Raw genomic sequence first — 21,870 nt, 5'->3', positions numbered from 1 at the left:
GCTTATCAACAAAAATTGTGACTAACGATTTTTTATTTTTTTTTACAACAATAAGTACAACTTATAATAAACCTTGTATTAAATTTTAAAGATATTTAGATAGCCAATATTGTTTTACATTCATTTCAAAAAAAAAAAAAAAAACTTAGAAAAATCAAAAATTTCAATTGTCTGCAAATAGCTAAAAAAAATTCAAGATATTTTTAAAATTGAATCGTGAATAGATAACACTAATATAAATATTTGGTGAAAATTTCAAATATTTACAATGATTTGTTTTTAAGTTACAGCAAAATAAAAAAATCGACTTTGTCAAAATCTGATTAAGCGTAAAAATTCCCGTTTTTTCGTTACTTTTTAGGGGTTTTCCTGACACTTTTGAAAACTACGGAAATTGTTTACTTTTGACTCCCCAAAGTACTAACTAGATGAACTAAGTATTAAATATTTAAGTATTAGTTAAAAAAATAAATAGAATATACCGAAAAACTATTTAGCAAATGTTCATGATATCGACAATTGTTGTTAAAATTTAAATACCTAGTCGTAAAAATAAATTATGCATATATTTTAAGTAGTTATTACTTTATTAGAACAATTTAAGTAAAATCAAGTAAACATGTACTTTCAAGATTTTTGATTAAGTGAAACAATTTGTATTAATATTTGTAGAAATAAAACCTAATATACACAAATAACCAATAGGTTATGGATTAGGTACATCAAATGTTTAAGTGAAATTTTTTTACGGTGTATTTTATTATTTGTGGTACAATTCCTAAAACCTTGTAAAGTATATACGTAGGTACTTAAATTGTAATTAATTTTTTGTATTCCGTCTTAAGTTTAATAATAAAAATTAGTCTTATCAAGACTACCGTGAACCTTCAATAAAATCAACTACCTCTATCTACGCCAATTAAAACACAATTTATCTATTACATTTTACATAAAATTATTATAACTTTATCGAAAGAAGGCTTAAATAATTTTCAAAAATTTCACATTATGAAGGTTATGGTGCCATGCAATGTTCATTTGATTGTTCCAAAAGAGTACGCATTTCTAGCTTACACGTCTCCACGTTATGGTAAATTGAAGTTATTTTATCTTTTAAAAGATCCATGAACTGAAAAAATAAATAGATACATTTATACATTATCAAACATCGTTATTTTTTTGATTTAATTTATTTTGAATTAGTGAACACCTAGATAAAGTTAGAATGGTCCAGTTTAGTTTTGAAACTAAAGCTATTTGAACTTTTATGTTTTTAAGGTATAGTTCTGATATCTATTTTTACTATTCAACAAAAAAATGTAATATCATATTGCAATGGCAATTATAGCTTGGGGCTCTCTAGTATAGTATTTAAACCAGAAGCCTTCAGACCGGGTCCGCTATGTAATTATTTGAGGCATGCAAACAGATTTAAGCATAGTTTAGTCTTTTTTCCTTATTCTTACCTACTCGTATATAATTTTACTGTATGTACGACCTGCGAGATTTGAAAAAAAAATAGGTGGCACCACCTAAAAAGGTTAATAATCTCTAGTTTAAACTCTAAAACTCAATAAACTGCTTGAACTTCATTTTAATACGACATAGCTTTACATAGATAATTATGAGGCTTATCGGATTTAACAATCAAAGAAAGTGAGTAACCATACCATTCTCTATTTACTGTTAATAAAATAGTTATTACACTGTGGCCTACCACCAATGTAATTTTACGAAACCAAACAGTGGATATTTTTAATATCTTAATATTTTAATAAATTCTTTTAGCAATGCCGCCTTTTCTTAATCTTACTCAAATGAACTAAATTCACCCAATTTACCTTATTATTAGACACACGAATTCTTCACGTCTGAACCTCCTATAGCTTATTTATTCTCTTCTTTATCCCTCATCACGCTATACCTAACTATGGAAGCATTCCATCCTAATACATATCCCCAAGCCAAACAAGCCCCCCGAAAATCCAACGTCAAACGTACTGATTAGGTTTCTCCTTACTTTCTCAAAATTCTTCTTCCCCGTGGCAACAACAGCTAGTATCATTTCGCACACACAATTTGGTCAGGTTATAACCAATCCACTACCTAATAAGTCAGTTATAACTATTGCACTGTCGATAAGATTTCCGACGCACTGGAGAAGAAAGAGTTCTGGACGGCTACAAGGGCTTTAAAAGGGTTTGGCACGAAGGGTCATTTTTCAAACTGAAAAATTTCTTCCAGCGCCCTATTTCTTACTTATAAAATCATATATATTTGATCGTTACTTTACGGTTCGTCTAAAAAACAATTATTTAAGAAAAAGTGTTTTACAAAAAAGTGACTTTAACCCCTTTCTATATTCTGTGTTCACTTACAACATTCCAAAGACACTTTACACATTCCTTGGTCAATATACTAATAGCACACTAATTTCAGCGTCACATTATGATAGATTAATTGATTATCTGATGATCCAAAGAGACTTAAATATAATAAACTTATAAATAAATAAATGGAAATAAAAATTAATGAAGACAAGTCCGCTTAAATAACTTTTACTATGAGTTAGTCCAATTGTCCACTTGTCACGTTTAACAAAAAAGTCTTATTGTAAACTCAATTTCACCATTGTTTAAAGCATATTTGATCCTCAAAAAAAGAATTTCAAATAACATAATCATATTCCAACATGGTATACAGTTTAACGATAAATTAATAGGTAACAAAATAAATTACGATTTGAATATACAGGATTAACCATACCGATTTTTTCACGAGAACTTTTGCACACTCTCTACTTTGTGATTCTATACAAATTTCTTTTAATCTATGCAAATCGTTAACTATTCTTTCTAAATGTATTTCTGAAAATTGTTTGAATGCGTTTATGTGTTTTGTGCTTTCTGCAATAGCGTCTTGGATTTGTAGATTCACTGTATTTAATTCTTGAGTTTCTTTATTTAAACACTCTGCAGCTAACTGAATGTTTTCCTCGAGAGATTTTAATTTAAATCTGAAAAAGATTTATACTGAAAAACCTAATACACAATTAACTTGTAAATGCATATACTCAATATTTTTATTTTGGGCTTCTATTTTTAATTGTTCGTCTTTAATTGCTTGGTTCATATTTTCATCGTCCTTTTTATTTGGATTTTTCAAACTTTCCACCTTAATAACAAATATTATTGTATTTATATATCATATACAATCATTACACGAGATGGCAATAATTCATAAAAGTACTATTGAAAATTATAATAATAATAATAACTAAAAGTATTATTTTACCTGTTTAATATCGCGTTCAAGCTTATTCAATGTTTCTTCTGCCAATACTCTTAGGTCGGTCTCTTCTTGTAGCTTAATATGCGTTTCTTTCAAAACTTTTGGCAATGCCAGCATTTCTTCCAGCTGTTCTTTGTAAACCAACTATATAAATACAAAAATTTACACTTATTATACATTCTGTTTCAGTATAATATCACATTAAAAATATTAAAACATTTAAAAATACATAGATTGTTATTATCAACAAATATAATGTAAGCTAAATAATGTATTGATATAATATTTTTTTTTTACTAAAGAAATAAAAACCTCAGCAGTTGAGGCCATTTCTCTGACGACTTAAACTATTACGTCTGATAACTATAATAATATATTACTTAACTAAGGTATAGTTCATATTTTGTTGTACATATTGAATTTATTTAAAACTTTATTAAATTATAAATTGCATTTAGATTCGGACTAAGAATTTCATATTGTGTGGAACAGAGAATTACCTCGTGTTCTCTCTGGTGATTATGGTATTTAGTATGAATGTTATTTGACAACCACAGGTTTTAATTAGTATGAATATAGTATATGTATTATAATGAATAGTGTGTTAGGTATAATTTTATGCAGGTTAATTATTATATAGAATAATACTGATTATTTTAAATTCTTGAATTAATGAATGTTGTTCATAAAAGAACCACTTAGAATAGATATCTAAACAGTTGAGAAAATAACAATGTAGGCGCAGTAAGTTATGGTATGGCATATTTAACATTTTTATTTCAAATATAATTTTTGTTTTAAATATTACTTCTAATTTGTTATACGATTCATTGAAATCGTTTGACAGATTTTTCATTGCATCTTCCAATTTTTGCGTTTTTAAAGTAATATCTTTGGTTTCAAGTTGTACTCGTATTAACTTAATCCATGGTAAAAATATAAAAACGATGTGTTATTATTCATATATTATACTTAAAAAAACTTCATTTATGACGTACCTTTTCTTTGCAATCATTAATTTCATTACTACGCTCTTTTATAATCAATTCTATTGTTTCAATATCTTCGTTTTTTTTGTTTAAAACATTTATTAAATCTTTGAAACCATCCAAATCGTACTCCTATAATTTTATTTTAAACATATTATTGTTTTTTTTATATACAGTGTCCCGTGAGGATTTACCCATTGCGATATCTCCTGAGATATTATGTTTCTGGTTTTTTAATAAGATTCACAGGGACAAAAACTAAAAATATTTCATGTTTTCATTTATTTAAAAAAAAAATTGAGTATAGCCATTTTGTAGAATTTATTTTTCTGAAAATATTGACGTTTAAACATTTTAATTTAATTTAACTCCTGATTTTTAATTTTTTTTTCTAGTTTTGAAAAAAAACTACGAATTTTTTAATATATATCATTGTAACAAATATGTGGCTTGCGTGCTCATACAGCCGGCAAACACTTTCAATGTGGCTCGTAATGTTCAAAAAATATTAAAAAGGATTATTTCAAAAAATATCGCAATGGGTAAATTCTTCTAAGATACATTGTATATATAAAAATTCTATGACGCACTTCTATCTTTTTAGATAATTCTACTAGACCGTCAGCTAATTTATTACGTGTATCAGTAATATCGTTAATTTTTTTAACGATATCTTCATAATAAAATACAATACTATCCAATTCATTAGTCTTCTCTCTAAAAAATATATTTTGTATATTATACTCTATCTCAAATAAGAGTAACCTCATATTGTGATCGATTTTTGTCTGGTTTAGTCAGACCGTAACCACCGATTAAATCGATTTTCATCAATTTTCCTCGTCAGGTGATTGAAAAAGATCTTAAATGAAGAAGCCTGGTTAAAGTTAGGAGACTGTGTAAAGAAAGGTAGTAAAGCAAGAAATCCGATGGCCCAACGGAGGGAAGCTAGAGAAAATATAAGGTAGATAAACCTAACTTAGACTTATATACATGGGAGAATTTGTATTTATCAATATAGTCTTAATGGCTAAAACTTAGAGAAAAAAAAATAAGTGGAAACTTTCTAGTATAAAATACTTAGAGTAAAAATGAAGAACAAAAAATACAATAGATTGCGGTTTAATGTATAAATTAATTCGATTTTTTTCAAACTAAATATCAAAATGATCATATTTAATGTAGTTTTTAATTATTTTTATTAGATTATCAATGAAATAATTAACGTCTGCATATTATTTAATATTTATTAGCTAATACTGAATTAAAATATAGAAATAAAACAACATAAAATGCACATAGATAATATTTTTTTTCTTAATTTCATATTATATCAATCAAATTTAATATGACCTCGAGCTAACAATGTTGAGCCTGAGAATAATTAACTTTCTGTAGGTACATACATTAAGAATGAAATATATAAAAAAAAAAATCTACGTTAATTGTAAGTGAATAAAACGAATGGATAAAATCCAAATATAAGTCACAATAATCAATAAAACTTTAATAACTAAGAAAAATATTCATATTACTTGATCTAAAATTATAAAAACAATTAACTTTTATCTACTATTCAAAATATACTATTTACTTTATTTGCAATTCAATTTGTCGAATTTCTTGTTTTTGGACTTGAGTACTTGTATTAATAATGTTGTTACATGAAGAACTTCCGCACTATTCACATAACGGTATTTTAAACGCTTAACATATTCACATTCATGACTTGGTATGTTTAAGTAGGTACCTGACAATTAGTAGCATTAAATTGGTCGAAAATTTCTTTAACTGATTTTAATTTTAATTGAGTTATGTGTACTTCTTTAATTTCAGAATTCAATCGTAATATTTCTGTTTTAAATTCTGAAAGTTTTTCTTCCTATAAAATAATAAAAAAAAAAGCATAACTAAAAATAAATAAATTTTTTTTGATAATTTTATTTTCAGCTAAAATTGTTTATAAGCGCTTACCATTTCTCTCTTACCAGGAAATCTTATGCATCCTTCTATTTTTTTAAATACAGCCTACAGTAAATTAAATCATATAAATAACTATAAATTATGATTGTTTCATGCAATATACTTACGGGACGATTCAAAGCTTTTACCAATAAATTATTACGTTCAGTCTATAAAAAAAATAAATACTTTAACTCATTAAAATAAAATACAGTAAAACTTCATCATAAAGGTCTAACTCGATAATGCTTCTCAGCTATAAAGTTGGCATATCAGTTTAATCAATCCCTAGTACTCAAACAATGTTGTATAATTCCCGGATATAACATTTATTAACTGTAGATTTAATTAAAAAATGATAAAATATGATACATTTTATTATTTATAGGTAAATTTCCATTTCAACCATGATACATTATTATAGATATTTTAAGTTATTTATTTATACTTAACTGTCCAACCATTGAATCACTTAGATCAATATAAAATAAAATTAGTTGATCAAATATACCTATATTTTCAAAATATTTAAATGTTAGTTAAGTAAACACAATACCAAAAATCAGTTCTAAATGAATTCTATTACTTCTGCTTGGAATAATGATAATCAAGTGTATATTCCACTTGTAAAAATACTAGATTTAAATAGAAATATCTGAATTATACTCAAAATAACTAACGATAAAATTAATTAAAATAACTATAGCCTGCTGGAAATATAAAAAATAGTAAAAAAAAAACTATGAAAACAGTTTTATTTTCTTAGCATTATCGTGTATGAGATTGTTTTGCCCTTTCCCAATTGAATAACATAAAAATGAAGTTTTACTGTAGATAGTTATCGTTAAATTTAAAACAAACTATAGATTTGTATTTAAAAAGAAGTTCTTGGTTTTCATTGACGATATTTTGAAGTTGTTCTTTTAGTTGACAAACTTCTTGTAAGTTATACACATTATATGAACTTTGTGCCTCTAACATATTTCTAAAACAATATTAGGTATTGCAAACAATTATGTATATATAATTAAATATAATAAAAATAAATCCTCTCATGAACATATCAAAAAAATATACTATACATATTTGTGGCATTAGAAGAAAAACTACAACTAGAACCATCATTACAATCACATTCTCGAATTGAACAATAACTTTGACAAACGGTATGTGGATCCTTGAAGCTCATCTACAACATAGAAATATGATATATATTTATAAAAGTACGGGTACTTATATTTACTCAAAGAAATATCCTTTATTAATATCTGATAAAGAATGTAAATTCATTATTAAAATTCCATTTTAGGTATATATATTTTTTTATTATTTTTTTTTTTTTTTGCAATAATTTCTAGTAAACAAATATTACAGCTCAACAATGACGATATTTTTGTCAAAATATTAAATTATACATTGGGTTTTTATATAATAATTCCATTTTATAAAAATGTTAAAAAATTAAATTTACGTAGATATTATACAAACCATTGATTGGATAACCATAGTCTGAGGTAGTATCGAAGCGTCGTGGTTAAGATTTACAGTCTCTCCTATCAAATCATTGTTTGGCTATTAAAATATAAATATTCATGATAATATATATTATTCTATCAACCATGAACGGTGAACATTTCATTCAATTAAGTGCAGATTTACATTGTGAGTAGAAGTTGGTATTAGATCCTGATATCCCAAATTCAGTTGATCTACGATGCCACCATCATTTCTACTCATCAATTTGTAAGTCTGGTTCACCAATGCCATTTTCAGTTGATTGGAGAGATCAAATTGTTTGTCCAATTCTTTCAGTTGTACAGCAATTGTTTTTTTTAAATCCTGAAGTGTCGTTATCTCGTCCGAAGTTTTATTTTCTTTCTTAAGATATAAGATAATATAACAAATCGACAAAATATAAATTTTAATAATATCTGGTGTCTATTACTTATACTACGTTGCATAAATGTATGATTAAAAATTAATTACCTCATATTTAGGTCAGATAGGATAAAGTTATGAATAAAATGCAATATTATTGTGGTGTGTTAATATTTACCAACCTATTACCCATATAATAACTACTAATACAATATTGTCATTATCAAATTTCCTATAAACATGTTTAATTTTTAATCATCTTCCAAAAATACTGTTTTTCTTTAAATATAATTAACTGAATATTTCTTTTTTCGAAATACCAAGTGGTGACACTATTTTATTTATGTACGAAAGCAGTTCAACAGATTCTATAGTTTTATATTTTTGTGTTTGTAGAACTTAAAACTACTAGGTACTTCCAGTGAGTTAAAAAACTTCCAAAAAAAAAGAATGACTAATGAGGTTACCTACTCGTAAATATATTCAGTATTTCAAGCTGATTTTGATTGACTGTAATTACATTACTAGCCACTTTTATTTAAATTATAAATTTATTGTTAAATCAATAAAAGTACAACGAACCATATTTAATTTGTTTTCGACATTTCGTAGAACTTGTATACATTCTGTAATCTTTAAAATAGTTTTGTCTATGTCCTGTATATTCTGTAAAATATTTTCATTAGATTTTTCATCCATGACAATCGTGTAATAAATTTATTAGAATTTTAATAAAAATAAAAAGTTTTCAATTAATTAAAATATTAATATGTTTATCAAATACTCAATAACAACACGTTGCTATCCATATAATACACATATCAAAAACTGTAAATCATATTAAACTGATCACTTTCAAACTTTTAAAATTTGCATAAAAACGCACATTTTTTTATAACTGTAATGCACATTATTTCACTATTTATTAGAGGCAATAATATTTTACAAAATAACCATACATTTTCAAAATTTTGAATATTTAAGAAATACGTCATAATAATGCCATGCTTACGACTGTTTTTGATGAATAATTATTATTTAATGGATTTGTTTTGTTAATACTGGAGAACAAGGAAAAATATTTGTTAAGAACCATTCAAAATTTAAAATGTGACTACATAATTGTATTTAGTATAACAATGTATGTGATAATTATATTTAATTATATATACATAATTGTTTGCAATACCTAATATTGTTTTAGAAATATGTTAGAGGCACAAAGTTCATACAATGTGTATAACTCACAAAAAGTTTGTCAACTAAAAGAACAACTTCAAAATATCGTCAATGAAAACCAAGAACTTCTTTTTAAATACAAATCTATAGTTTGTTTTAAATTTAACGATAACTATCTACAGTAAAACTTCAATTTTATGTTATTCAATTGGGAAAGGGCAAAACAATCTCATACACGATAATGCTAAGAAAATAAAACTGTTTTCATAGTTTTTTTTTACTATTTTTTATATTTCCATTTTTATATTAATATATGCGTCAGCAGAATATTACTTCGGTTGTAAACTTGGATTAAGTTGCCTCAGAGCTACCGGGGAAAAGACGGTTGAACAGAACATCACACTAGGATCACATATAAGCTTGAACTGAAGTTCTTTGGCAAATAGGGCAAAATCTAGGGCTAGGACATTATTCGAGCAGGCAACAAACGGTACAAGCTTGGCCAACATCACAGCATGAGTCACTGGTTAACTCATAGGGAGGGGACTATTCCCCCCTAATAGGATACAGAAACAGGGACTATAGCTCATTAGGCTCAATGAACTTATTAGATTCAGCTTCCACAGAGAACAATAACACAGAGGCATTAAGGCCAAGCAGTTTCTATAATAAGGAAGCCATTGAAAGGCAGTGTGTAAGAGACGACAGGGAAGAAAATATGAGAAAAATAGAGGAGATGAACAGAAAACTGGGAACTCAATCAAGGAAACAGGAACAAGAACGCAAAGGTCTTTTTGGATCTTTCAGCTTTGAAAAGTTCAGGACATCCTTTAGAGGAAGTACAAAAAATGAAGCAATCAGAGAATGGGAAATAAGACAGGAGAAGAAAAGAAACGAAAAAGGACTATTCGCATCAATGGACAGTAAAGGCTATGGAAGTAACAGTGGCAGCTTTCAAGGCTGGGGAAAAAACAAGATCAAGGAAACAGTAAGAACTGTGTATGCCCCGATTAGGATTAGCTCAAACCCTCAATCAGTAAATAGAACAGTTAGTAGAGCTTTTACGGATCTGCCGCCCTATATGGAAGAATCGGAAGTGCAGGACCAAGATGTTAGTGTGTCTAATGGGAAGAACAAAAATGCAGGAATATACCCAAAATGTCCCTCACCGGACACAGAAGAGGAAATTGAAAAGACTAAACTTATTAGCTGGATTGAATATAATGAGAACAACGAGCTGTCTGTGGATAAGCCCACTTATTTACAAAGAAGTAGGAACTCAACGGCATGTTCTTCACTGGCCATGGGCACCTTGTTCGAAGGATACAATGAGGACGACTCTTTTGTGGAGTCAGACGAGATTAACATAATCCCCTCAAGTTCGGATACAATGGGGACTGGGACTCTCTGGACGGTCATGACAACAGAGATTCAGATGAAGGAGAAGCAGAGGAAGCAATGCGTCTTACAAGACCATTCAACTTAGGAGCACCCAACGGAAGGAGATGCTCAAAGGAAAGGGTCAGGAGTCACATGATCGAGAAGGAAAATACCGAGGAACAATATGGTGTCCTCGAGAGCACTAATATTCTAAGATCAAGGGGAGGAAATAAAAGTAGTACAGGAGACAGTAAGTCTAACATGGATGTTAATCAGAACAAGACCTCCTCAGAGGTGAGGAAACGATCAAGTAACATGAAGGAATTTGTGGAAATCGTCACTCCACCCAGCAAGAAACATAAAGAGAATACCGGAAGTCTGACCTCCCCGGTCACCGAAACGGAAAAAGCTTGCAGCTACCATGGCAGGAGTAGATTGGTACTCAGATACTTCAAAAAGTTCAAGACTGCAAATAAAAAGAGACTGACGGCGGTTTCACAACAAGAACTAGATAGAGGGGTAGACTTGGTCAGCGAACTCCTTACCGAGGTATGTGCTGAGAATATGATAATATACGGTAGATACTTAGAACTAAAGGAAGGGCTAGAAGACAAAAAGAAGAAAGTGGAATTCATGGCACCAAATGTCAAAGAAACTGTACCGGAAAATGAAACAGTCGAGGTAGTGACTATGGACAACAAGGGGGACTACCAAATCCTGGAAAAAAAAGAAAGAGGAGGAAAAAGAATACAAATAGAAATGCAGAGGCTACAACACCAACAGAGAGATCGGAAGCTGAGGACACCGAACGCGAATCAGGTTCCGAACGCACAAAAACAGCTAACAACAAAAAGAACAAGGAGAAGAAAAGGAAATTATAGAAAAATGCAGGACTCAGGAAGCTCCGGTTAAGTTTGTCGTTACAACGGGCGACAAAACGGTTGAGGAAACCAAGAAAATCCTCTGAACTCAGGTTGTGGCGAAGAACAAAACACCTAAGATAAAGGAGATTGTCACCCTTAAAGGAGGGGATCTCCTTATAACGCCAGCGGATGACAGGACCAAGGAAGCTATAATGAACATAGCAACTGAAGGCTTATGTATAGCCCAAGCAGGCAACTACCTACCAAAGGTCATTGTCTATGATGTAGACAGGAACATCGCTCCAGAAGAATTATCAAAGAGAATTATTAAGCAAAATCCTGAACTGGAGCTTTCTTTAGAAGACGCTAGACACATTTTACCAAAGTTCAAGACCGGCCCGCGGGATAAATCCTATGTACACTGGGTTTGTGAGGTACATCCAGAAGTCTTCAGGAAAATTAACGACAGCAGGGTGTACCTTAGGTATTCCCTCTGTAAAATAACTGAATATCTAAATGTAACATTTTGCATTAAATGCCAAAAATTCGGGCACATCGCGGCCAATGCAGATCTATAGAAGAGGTATGCGTATACTGCGCTACTGCGGGACACAGTATGGAAAATTGTAAAAACAAAGATAAGGATCCCGAGTGTGCAAATTGCGGAGGAACGTACAAATTTAGGCATGCTGGATGCTCATACAAGACATCTAGGATCAGATCGATGGTGTTGTGAACCCCTGTCTGTATGCTATACCCAGAATAGGATATAGTTATAATATAATATAATATAGTATAGTGTGTAAGCATATTAACATGTGAACCGATAGAATGACACGGTTTTAGGGAATTCGCTGTGTGGACAGTTTTGAGCCCGAGCGAGCCCCTACCGTGTCTCGCCGTCTGTGTAATATTTAGTGTAGTCCTGGCAGACCACCGAGCAGAGCCTCTGTTATTTTCTTAAGTCTAACAATTATTCTGTGTAACTAATTTCTTTTAAAATTGATTATATCAATAAAGTATTAGTGATAACTTAAACACCGCGTATTTATTACTAACGAACAAACTCGGTTGTGGAGACGTCAATAACAATGGTAAAAAACACGAATTATGGAGGACAAATGTCTTAATAAATGGCAGACCAAAGAAACTAGGATCACTCAATAAAATTAGTCCAGATCAACATGGCTAGGACTGCTACAGCAAACGAAGATTTACTACTTTATGCTCAGAGGGAAAAGGTGGACGTAGCCCTACTACAGGAACCCTATGTAAGATACGGGAGACTGGTAGGTCTTGAGGCCACGCCAATTAGAATTATATTGTCGCCAGGGGTACAGCAAAAAGGGAGGAAAAATATCTTACATGGTGCAGAAATTGTAGTTTTCAATCCAGCACTCATAGTGTTAGCAAGAAATGATCTAATATGTGACAACTTTGCTGTTGCCACTATCAGCATAGGTACAGAAGAGGACATTAACCTGATCTCGGCATACTTTAAATACAGAACACCCACGGCGGAGCTCGTGGGTACACTAAGAAGAATCACAAGATCGTGTGGGACACACACACTCATAGCAGCGGACATAAATGCCTTTTCTAAGGAACAATGGTTCAGCAAAACAACAGATATGACAGAGGACACCTGGTCGAGGACTTTTTAGCAGAAGAACAACTGCTGATCTTAAATAAAAGAATCAACTATATACTTTCTCCGGTCCCAGAGGGGAAAACAATATAGATATTACCCTTGCAACAAGGGACATCTGTAAACACGTTAAGGAATGGGAGGTCATTGACGGCGAAATAACAAGTGACCACAGACTTATAAGATATAGCATTGGAGAAGGAAATCAAGCAAGCAGACAACTGATAAAGAAAAGATACGCCACTAAATGAGCTGACTGGGAACAATTAAAGATAGAGCTAATGCTTCAAATAAACCAACCACGCAGGACTAGACATCTTTCAGGCAGACCTCGAAGACAGAACGGAACTAATAATGCAGACAATTAAGACAGCAGCTGATAAATCGATCCCAAAACGCAAATTACTAACGAATCAAGAACCGCCATGGTGGACAAGAGAACTGTACGAACAAAGAGCTCTAATGAGGCAGGCCCATCGCAAGATAAATCTAAATGATGTTATTAAAACTCAAAAAAGACAGGACTACAACAAGGAAAGGAACGCATTTGTTAAATTATTAAGAACAGAGAAGAGGAAATAATGGAGATAATTTGTAGGAGATATTATAGATAACAAATGGGGAAAGTGCTTTAGATGGATTAAGAAAGGATCAGCCAACCACGAAGCACCCTCAGTATTAAAGAAAGTAAACGGAGAGTATACGAAAACGCTAAGAGAAACGTTACAGTATCTGTTAGACACACTTATTCCAAGTGTTCCCAATGAGGCGGGATACATAAAGGAGTCAAGAAAAGATACATATGAATATCAAGAAACATCATTGGGAGGAGTTAGAAACGCTATCTGGAGAATGTCAACAAAAAAGGTACCTGGGGAGGACGGCATCGATGCCAAAATCCTCAGGAAAGCCTGGAATGTTATATCTCTTCCGATTATAGAATTGTTTAAAGATCTACTCTGACATGGATATTTTCCTAGAATCTGGAGAACTGCAGATGTGGTAACAATCTTGAAAGGAAAAGAAAAACCTAGAGAGGATCCAAAATCCTTTAGACCCGTGAGTCTTCTGCCGGTCATTAACAAGGCCCTTGAACATCTAGTGTGCACAAGACTAAATAATGAAATATTGAATAACATGACTGACAACCAGCACGGATTTAGAAAAGGTAGATCGGCTATAACAGCGATTAACGAGGTCAAGAATTGGGTAGCCAATAGACCGGAGAAGCATGGAATGGGAGTCTTCCTGGATATAAGCGGAGCATTTGACAATGTTAAATGGAGGCCAATATTGGAGGATATGAAGAAACTTGGAGCATCAGCAGCGACAATGAGTATCACGAAGAGCTACTTAGTCGACAGCAGAGCTAATCTGACATTAAACCAAACCAAAGTCAGCACCATGCTAACGAGGGGCTGTCCACAGGATCAGGCTTTGGCCCCTCACTGTGGAACATAGCGGTCAATGAAGTACTAGCAAAGAATAAGGAGGACTACACACATAGGGTCGCATACGCTGATGATATAGTCACACTGATGACAGGCAATACGCGAACAGATATTATCCAAAGAACCGAGAATCACCTTAAAAATCTTACCGAATGGTCCAGGAGATACGGATTATCGTTCTCCTCATCCAAGTCGACAGCTATACCACTGAAAGGAGGTATGGCACCAGGATACTACATCGACTTCGGAGATATAAGAACTAAGATAAAAGACAGAGTTAAATATTTAGGAATAATACTAGACCGGGATATGAAATACAAGTCACAGATAACTAACATTGCACAAAAGCAAACAGCTGACTTCAGTAGACTGAGAAGCACAGTTGGTACCGATTAGGGTGCCAATTTCAACACAGCTCTTGTATTATATAAAGCGGTATTTATACCCAGAATTACACACGGAGCCCCAGTATGGATGGCTAACTGGGGCAAATCAGAAATAGCTAAGATAAATAGAACACAAAGAATCCCTTTACTAGCGGTGACGGGAGCTTATAGAACCACCCCGGCTGAGGGTCTACAGGTAGTAACTGGACTGCTACCATTGGACTTTCAGATCCTATCGGACAAGGCAAGAAGTCAGGCAAGGTGCAATCACAAACGAAGCACAGGAAGAATTACAGCAGAAACTGCTCAACATTTGGCAGGAAAGATGGGACAAATCGACTAAGGCAAGATGGACTTACAAAATAATACCAGATATTAAGATTAGAATGATGACCCCACTGGAACTAGACCATTATGTTGTGATGATATCCATAATAAAAATAAGAATACAATAGTGTAATGATATTCACATTATTACGCCACTCAGCTTCATAATATAATATCATCATAATATTGTCAACTATTAAAATACTTATGTTTAACAAACAACAGTATTTATTAACAATAGTTTCATAAGTCAAAATCCATGACATTATTATACATACCTAATCTATTATTAATTATATTTCAAAGACCAACATATTAAAAATAAATAACTATTTGTACCTTTAAACTTCAAAATTATATAAAACTCAATACCACTTGATAATTATTATGTATATAGTTAATATTTATATATCTGTATCAAATAACATGTTTATTATTCACAAAAATACTTTATAAAAATATATGATAATAACTTATTATGGAACAACAAGTCAAAAGGTCAATACTATAAGTAGAGCCCCCTTTTTCATTTCTAATTCAGTCTGCTTCTATCACACAACTAGTTCAGTGCAACTAATACACCGTCTTATTTTAAAAGCAAAAAGCTTATTTAAATTAACTTTATCATCGATCTTTTTATCTTGCTGTGAAGTAGTAAGTTACTGTTCAAAACCGAAATATAATTGCTTTGATTCCATTTAAATATTCAAACATATTCATCAATACCAAGGTGTCTGTGCAGATTCTACTCATCATATTGTCTGCAGCGAAGTATCAGGTAGGAGAGTATATCAATACGTAATTATATATCAAGGGTAACAAAATCATCATCAAGTAAGACAACGCAGACTCTGGTGTAATATTTCAAGGTGTGAAATAATAATATTTATAAATCTGTATTCACGATCACGATTAATCGTAATAATATATAGGCTTAAACTAATGGTAATAATGAAGTTAGGATAGTAGCTACTCCTAGCTACACCAATTATTATTCGTTGAAATTACTTAACCGTAACATCTAGGTTAATATATTATTATAAGGTAAAGTCTCATTAATAGCAACGTACGAGCTTATTTTTGATTCATTACAATAGTGAAGAAAAAATAATAGCATAAAAACGCCCTTCCTCCGGCTCTTAGTCAGTCAGTCTTCTAGCGTCTTGCATGCGTACACTTTCAGTACGTAAATGTATAAAGGACGTCCAGGAAGGCTGCAGTTATTATTTTCACGTGTCGTCACCATCGTAGTTGTGTTTTTAATTAAAAGAAGTATATTCTGTTTCTTTATTTATAATTATACTAAAATTCTATCTCGTACGAAGCAAATACATATTCATCTTCGCGAAAGGTAAGAAGTTATATTATTTACAAGCCCAATATTGACAATTTAGTTCAAAGGTTCAACCATATATATATATTGGTGGTTCTTATAAGGTATCTTATATATATAATAAACTAGGTTTCTCAGAAGAACAGTTGTGTTGTTCATAGGTAATTTTGTAGTTACTTGTAATAGGATTCACGACCCCAACAATAATACTTCCTTTAATAGGAAAAGGTAATCAAAAATATAGGTGTACTATCATAAGTATAGGCATTCTGGAAGGTCTAATTAGTAATTACAGTTACCCCCTTCCCTATAACCTTATACCTACCTTTATTTTTATTACAATGTGGTTCAGTACCTAACGGGACATGGAGATTTTACAGCAAAGTTACATTCGCTGGGGCTGAAGGAAACCCCATCTTGTTCTTGTGGAAACGGTGACGAAGATGCGGAACATGCAATCTTTTCCTGTAGAAATACGACTGAGGACAGACAAAATCTCATTAGAACAACCACAGAGGTAGGATACAGTTGGCCATGCGACCAGGGAACGTTCATTAAGACAAGGGCAATATTTGAGTCATTCGAGAAATTCTCCAAGGCCACTCTAACAGCCAAGAAACAGGAAGACTTAGGAGTATAGAATGAGGAGTTAAACATGAATCCCTGTTGTTGGGGATCAGAATTACAACAAAAGCCTTATCCTGCTTGATCATACGAAGCGACTAAAGGATAATTACGGGTGCAATGAAGGGTAAGAAGGAGCCTATCATCCTGTACCAGAGTGCCCCGTCACATTCGACTGATGGGGGTCGTATGTGACAAAGAGGCCCACCACTAGCCGGACTGGGATAATATTAAAAAAAAACAATAGAGATTTCTCAACAGAATAAAAAAGTGTTAGGTCTTTGCTTTGATTTTATGGCTGTAGTTGACTTACCTAAAATACCGGTGCAGGAAGTCTATTATCATCGTCAATTATCTGTCAATACTTTTGGTATTCATAATTTAAATACGAATAATTTATTTTGTTATGTTTATCATGAGGCAACAGTAAGAAAAACGCCAATCTTTTTTGGTTCACTACATTAATAGTTTTGTTGATGATGATGTTGAGGGATTGCATTTGTTTTATGAAAATTGTGCTGGGTAAAACAAAAACCACGCATTACTCAGAATGATTATGACTCTAGTTGAAATTAAAAAATTCAAAAAAGTTCAGGTGTTTTTTTTCCACAAAGAGGACACTCGTTTTTGCCGTGTGATCGTGACTTTATATTGATAAAAAACAACTGAACAGAGTGGATCGTCTATACACTTTAGAAGACTATATAGAACTTATTTTAAAATCATCAAGACACCCAGAAAAATTTTCAGTGTTTCTAGTTGATATAAGTATGATTTATGAGTATCAAATGTGGTTTCCACAATTTTATATTAAAAATACTAACGCATTAGAATAATTAAGCCGTAATAAAACATTGAAACAACGTCGTACAATGGAAAAATTTTTAATTACCATTATTTTGAATGTGTATCGGAAAAATGTGGAATAATTAAGGCAAGTGAATTTATTGACGGAATAATATCAAACCATTTAAAATTGAGAAAAAACAATGCAATGACTATACAGCGCCCAAAACCACTTGTTTATACTTCAAGATTACCAATTCTTGAAAGCAAAATGAGAGATTTGAAGCAACTAGCGAAATATACTCCATATACTCCATTGCAATCATTTTGGAATTATATATTTTCGTTACAAACAGAGACACCCCAAGCAAGGTAAAATAGAACATAAGATATTTTTTCTATAATTAAATTTCTAATTATTAAAAAGATATCAAATATTTGTGACTCAATATTAGTATATACTCTACTGTATTTTATTTAATCATGTCATTTTAATTTTTATGCATATTAAAGCTACTTATTTATAAGAAAACGGTTATTTTCGAAATATAAATGGTAATTTGAAGCATAAACGACACATGTCCACAACTTTAATGTCCTTCGATACCTACAGTTTAATTATATTTCTTTAAGTGATTGTAGAAACATGTATAACATGTCTTAAACTATATTATTCTATAACATACAATTTGTAATTCAATTTTTTTCAAATATATTAAGTTTTTTGTGTTTCCTGAAAAATTTTAAAACTTGGACATGTGTCCTTTCTTTGTTTAGTGATTCACATATACGGCGACGTATTATTTAGCAAGTGTAAATGGGATATTTTAATTTAATTAGTAATGTATGTAACTTTACTTCGAGCTAGCGAAAAAAATTGTTTCAGCCAGTCGGCAGTGCCGCCGCGATATAATTCGCCGCCGTCAGGGAGGGGAGCTGCACACGTCTTCGTTCCAGTACGCACCGCCGCCGCCGCACCAGTAGGACAGTTCTACAGCACTATCAGCGGACGTCGTATCAACACCGCCACACTATCAACGGAAATCTTATCAACCAGTAAACAATAACAATCAACATAATCATAATGCAGCGGTATTTATTATGCATCATCGCGTAAGTTTTATTTAATGTATTCGTTAATCGGGATTTATTTATGCTAGTGCGTGTCGAATTCAGGGTCAAATGGTAGCACCAATTTAGATTTAATATATTTCAGTATTTATAATACTGTTCACAACTAATTTACGTCAATCTATTTAATTTATTCAATAATTGGGATTTATTCATTTATTTATTTTTGGCTAATGCATGTCGAACTCAGGGTCAAATGATAGCATCAATTCAGATTTAATAGATTTAAGTAGCTCTAGTAGTGATCCCTCTAGTGGAGAATTGTATGAACCAAGTAGTTGGTTACGTAGTGCAAGAGAGACGATAGAATAAGCGGACGAGCTTTTAGGTTCAACCAGGTATTTTCTAAGAAAGCAAGTGACCAACGCACATCCAGAACATCAACAAAATTCAGAACATCAGCAGCACGTACAGCATACAGAACATCAAAAAGACAAGACAAACTCAGAACGTCTAGAAACTCAATCGAATCAAGAAAATCAAAAATATTCGGAAAATACAGTACGTCAAAATAACTCAGAGCTACAAACAGGAAAAATGGAAGACCAACAGAAGCTAGAAACCTCTAATCTTAAGACGGAAACACACAAATCTGGAGTAAGCATCGAAGCAGCAATGCACGTAGTACCGAACTTCGATGGAACAAGCTCCGACCAAGCATATCATTTCCTAAGGGCGTGTGATTTCGCAGTCAGGATTGTCGATCCGGATCAGGTCGATTTGTTAGTACAGGGACTGATAATTAGGCTATTAGGAAGAGCATTGCGGTCGATAAGATATAAGGACATAATGACGTACAAGGAATTCCGGAAAAATATTGTGGAAATATCGGAAACCAAAAAGTTACTACCCCAGCTGCACATGAAATTGCTCACGTGCAAGAAGAGTCCTGATGAAGGAGTGCAAGAATATTATAATAAAATGGAGCAATTATTACACGACTTAATTAGTGCAACAATGGAGGGGGGGATTACGCGAATGGAACGGACATTGAAAGGTTGTTACACAATCAGGTGCTCAACGCATTTATAAGCGGCTTACCCGAATCTTATCAGATATTATTAAAAGCGCGAGGCCCTAAGAAGCTGAGCGATGCGTTAGTATTCGCTTTAGAAGAGGAAACAGAGGGAAACCTGGCGAAGGAAACTCAATAGTTCAGTATACAAACTAACACCAAGAATCAACAGCCATCAAAATCTTATTCCGGAGTGTCAAAAAATGGAAACAATGGTAAAAGCAAGCAACAACACCAATAAGGGCTGTTTCAAGTGTGGCAGAACAAATCATTTTGCCAGAGACTGCAGAGCATCACAATGGGATCAAGAAAAGTTTAGAGCCAATCAACAAAGTGGACAACAAAATTCCAAAAACTCCGTTAGAAATGTATTGATATGTAGATATTGCAAGAAAGAAGGGCACGAGCTAGAAGAATGCCGCAAAAGGAAATACGTAAACAGCAAAAAAGAACAGGACTCAAAAGAAGTCACCACAGAGCATCAGAATGCGGGAAATGGGGCAGAGCCGAGCACAACCAGCGCACGTTCGGTTCAGCAGATTCAGAGCGCTGTTTTAAGTCTGCAACGGCCCTCCACTTCTCAGCAGCATTGATAGACAATACGACCTCGCTCAAGATTGAACAGTGTGTAAAGGAAAAAGTAAGATTGTTGGTGGATACTGGTAGTGACGTAAATATGATAAAACTTTCAGAGCTGAAGAAAAATATACTGATGGACGAAACCACTATTTACAAACTAACAGGTATAAATTCACAGCCAGTGTTCACCATAGGATCAGTCACTTTAAAAATCCAACTTGGAACAGAAGATACAATTGCCGTGTTCCAGGTAACGCATGACAACTTTCCTATATCAGAAGCAGGGATTTTGGGCGCTCCATTTCTTCGAGACAATGGAATAAATATTAACTTCAGAACCTCTACATTGTCGACAGAATCTCCAAATCCAGAACCTCCAGAACCTCAGATTATCCAACCACGTTCGGAAACACTCATACCCGTCTTGACAGACAAGGAAGATGGAATAACCTTAATAATCCATGCGCAGAACATCGGAGAAAAAGGGATTTTATCGGGAAATATTGTCAATCATGTAAAGGATGGACAAATATTGGTCTCGGTAATAAACACGTCAGAGGATCCCATCGAATTGTTTCCACCCCGACTGGGGGGTGTGCAACACGAAATCTTCAGAGAATCAGGTGCCTACGTCTGTCATCAAATAGAAGAACAGAAAGTTAAAGAGAGCCGAAAAAAAGGGTTAACAGAAACAATTCGAATGGACCACCTAAATCACGAGGAGCGAGCCAGCCTCCTACGAATATGTAAAAAATATCCGGATTTATTCCATTTTGAGGGAGAACCTCTATCGTTCACCACAGCGATCCAGCATGAAATCAAAATTCCGGAAGGAACGGCTCCAGTAAATATCAGGCCATATAGGCTTCCCTACGCTCATAGACAGGTGATTGTCGAGCAAATGGAAAAATTAGAAGAGGATAATATTATTCAACCGTCAGAATCGCCATGGAACGCACCTCTAGTAGTGGTACCTAAGAAACCTGACGCGAACGGGAAACCACAATTCAGGGTCTGTGTGGATTTTCGCCGTCTCAACCAGCTTACC

At 32.6% G+C, this 21,870-nt stretch overlaps 1 protein-coding gene and 2 pseudogenes across 1 annotated transcript; 2 read left to right on the top strand and 1 right to left on the bottom strand.

The window, feature by feature from the left end:
* Nucleotides 1–847: 847 nt before the first annotated feature.
* LOC113559736 lies at nt 848–9,808 on the bottom strand. Its single transcript, XM_026965478.1, has 17 exons — nt 9,633–9,808; nt 8,703–8,832; nt 7,902–8,120; nt 7,731–7,814; nt 7,325–7,431; nt 7,104–7,227; nt 6,371–6,412; nt 6,255–6,308; nt 6,031–6,162; nt 5,875–5,960; nt 4,871–4,997; nt 4,290–4,412; nt 4,100–4,210; nt 3,295–3,435; nt 3,074–3,174; nt 2,767–3,016; nt 848–1,129 (listed from the first exon to the last, which is right to left on the bottom strand). Exons 1-17 carry the CDS (start codon nt 9,806–9,808, stop codon nt 1,016–1,018), a joined length of 2,121 nt encoding a protein of 706 aa, XP_026821279.1. The 3' UTR covers nt 848–1,015.
* Nucleotides 9,809–9,814: 6 nt separating this feature from the next.
* LOC113559735 lies at nt 9,815–12,278 on the top strand (annotated as a pseudogene).
* Nucleotides 12,279–17,551: 5,273 nt separating this feature from the next.
* Nucleotides 17,552–18,485, top strand: LOC113559946 (annotated as a pseudogene).
* Nucleotides 18,486–21,870: the final 3,385 nt, after the last annotated feature.

This window comes from Rhopalosiphum maidis, chromosome 3 (genome assembly GCF_003676215.2).
Source record: "Rhopalosiphum maidis isolate BTI-1 chromosome 3, ASM367621v3, whole genome shotgun sequence".
NCBI classification, from domain to species: Eukaryota; Metazoa; Arthropoda; class Insecta; order Hemiptera; family Aphididae; genus Rhopalosiphum; species Rhopalosiphum maidis.
The sequence above is the reverse complement of the archived record's forward strand: the minus strand, read 5'-3'. Positions and strand labels throughout refer to the sequence as shown.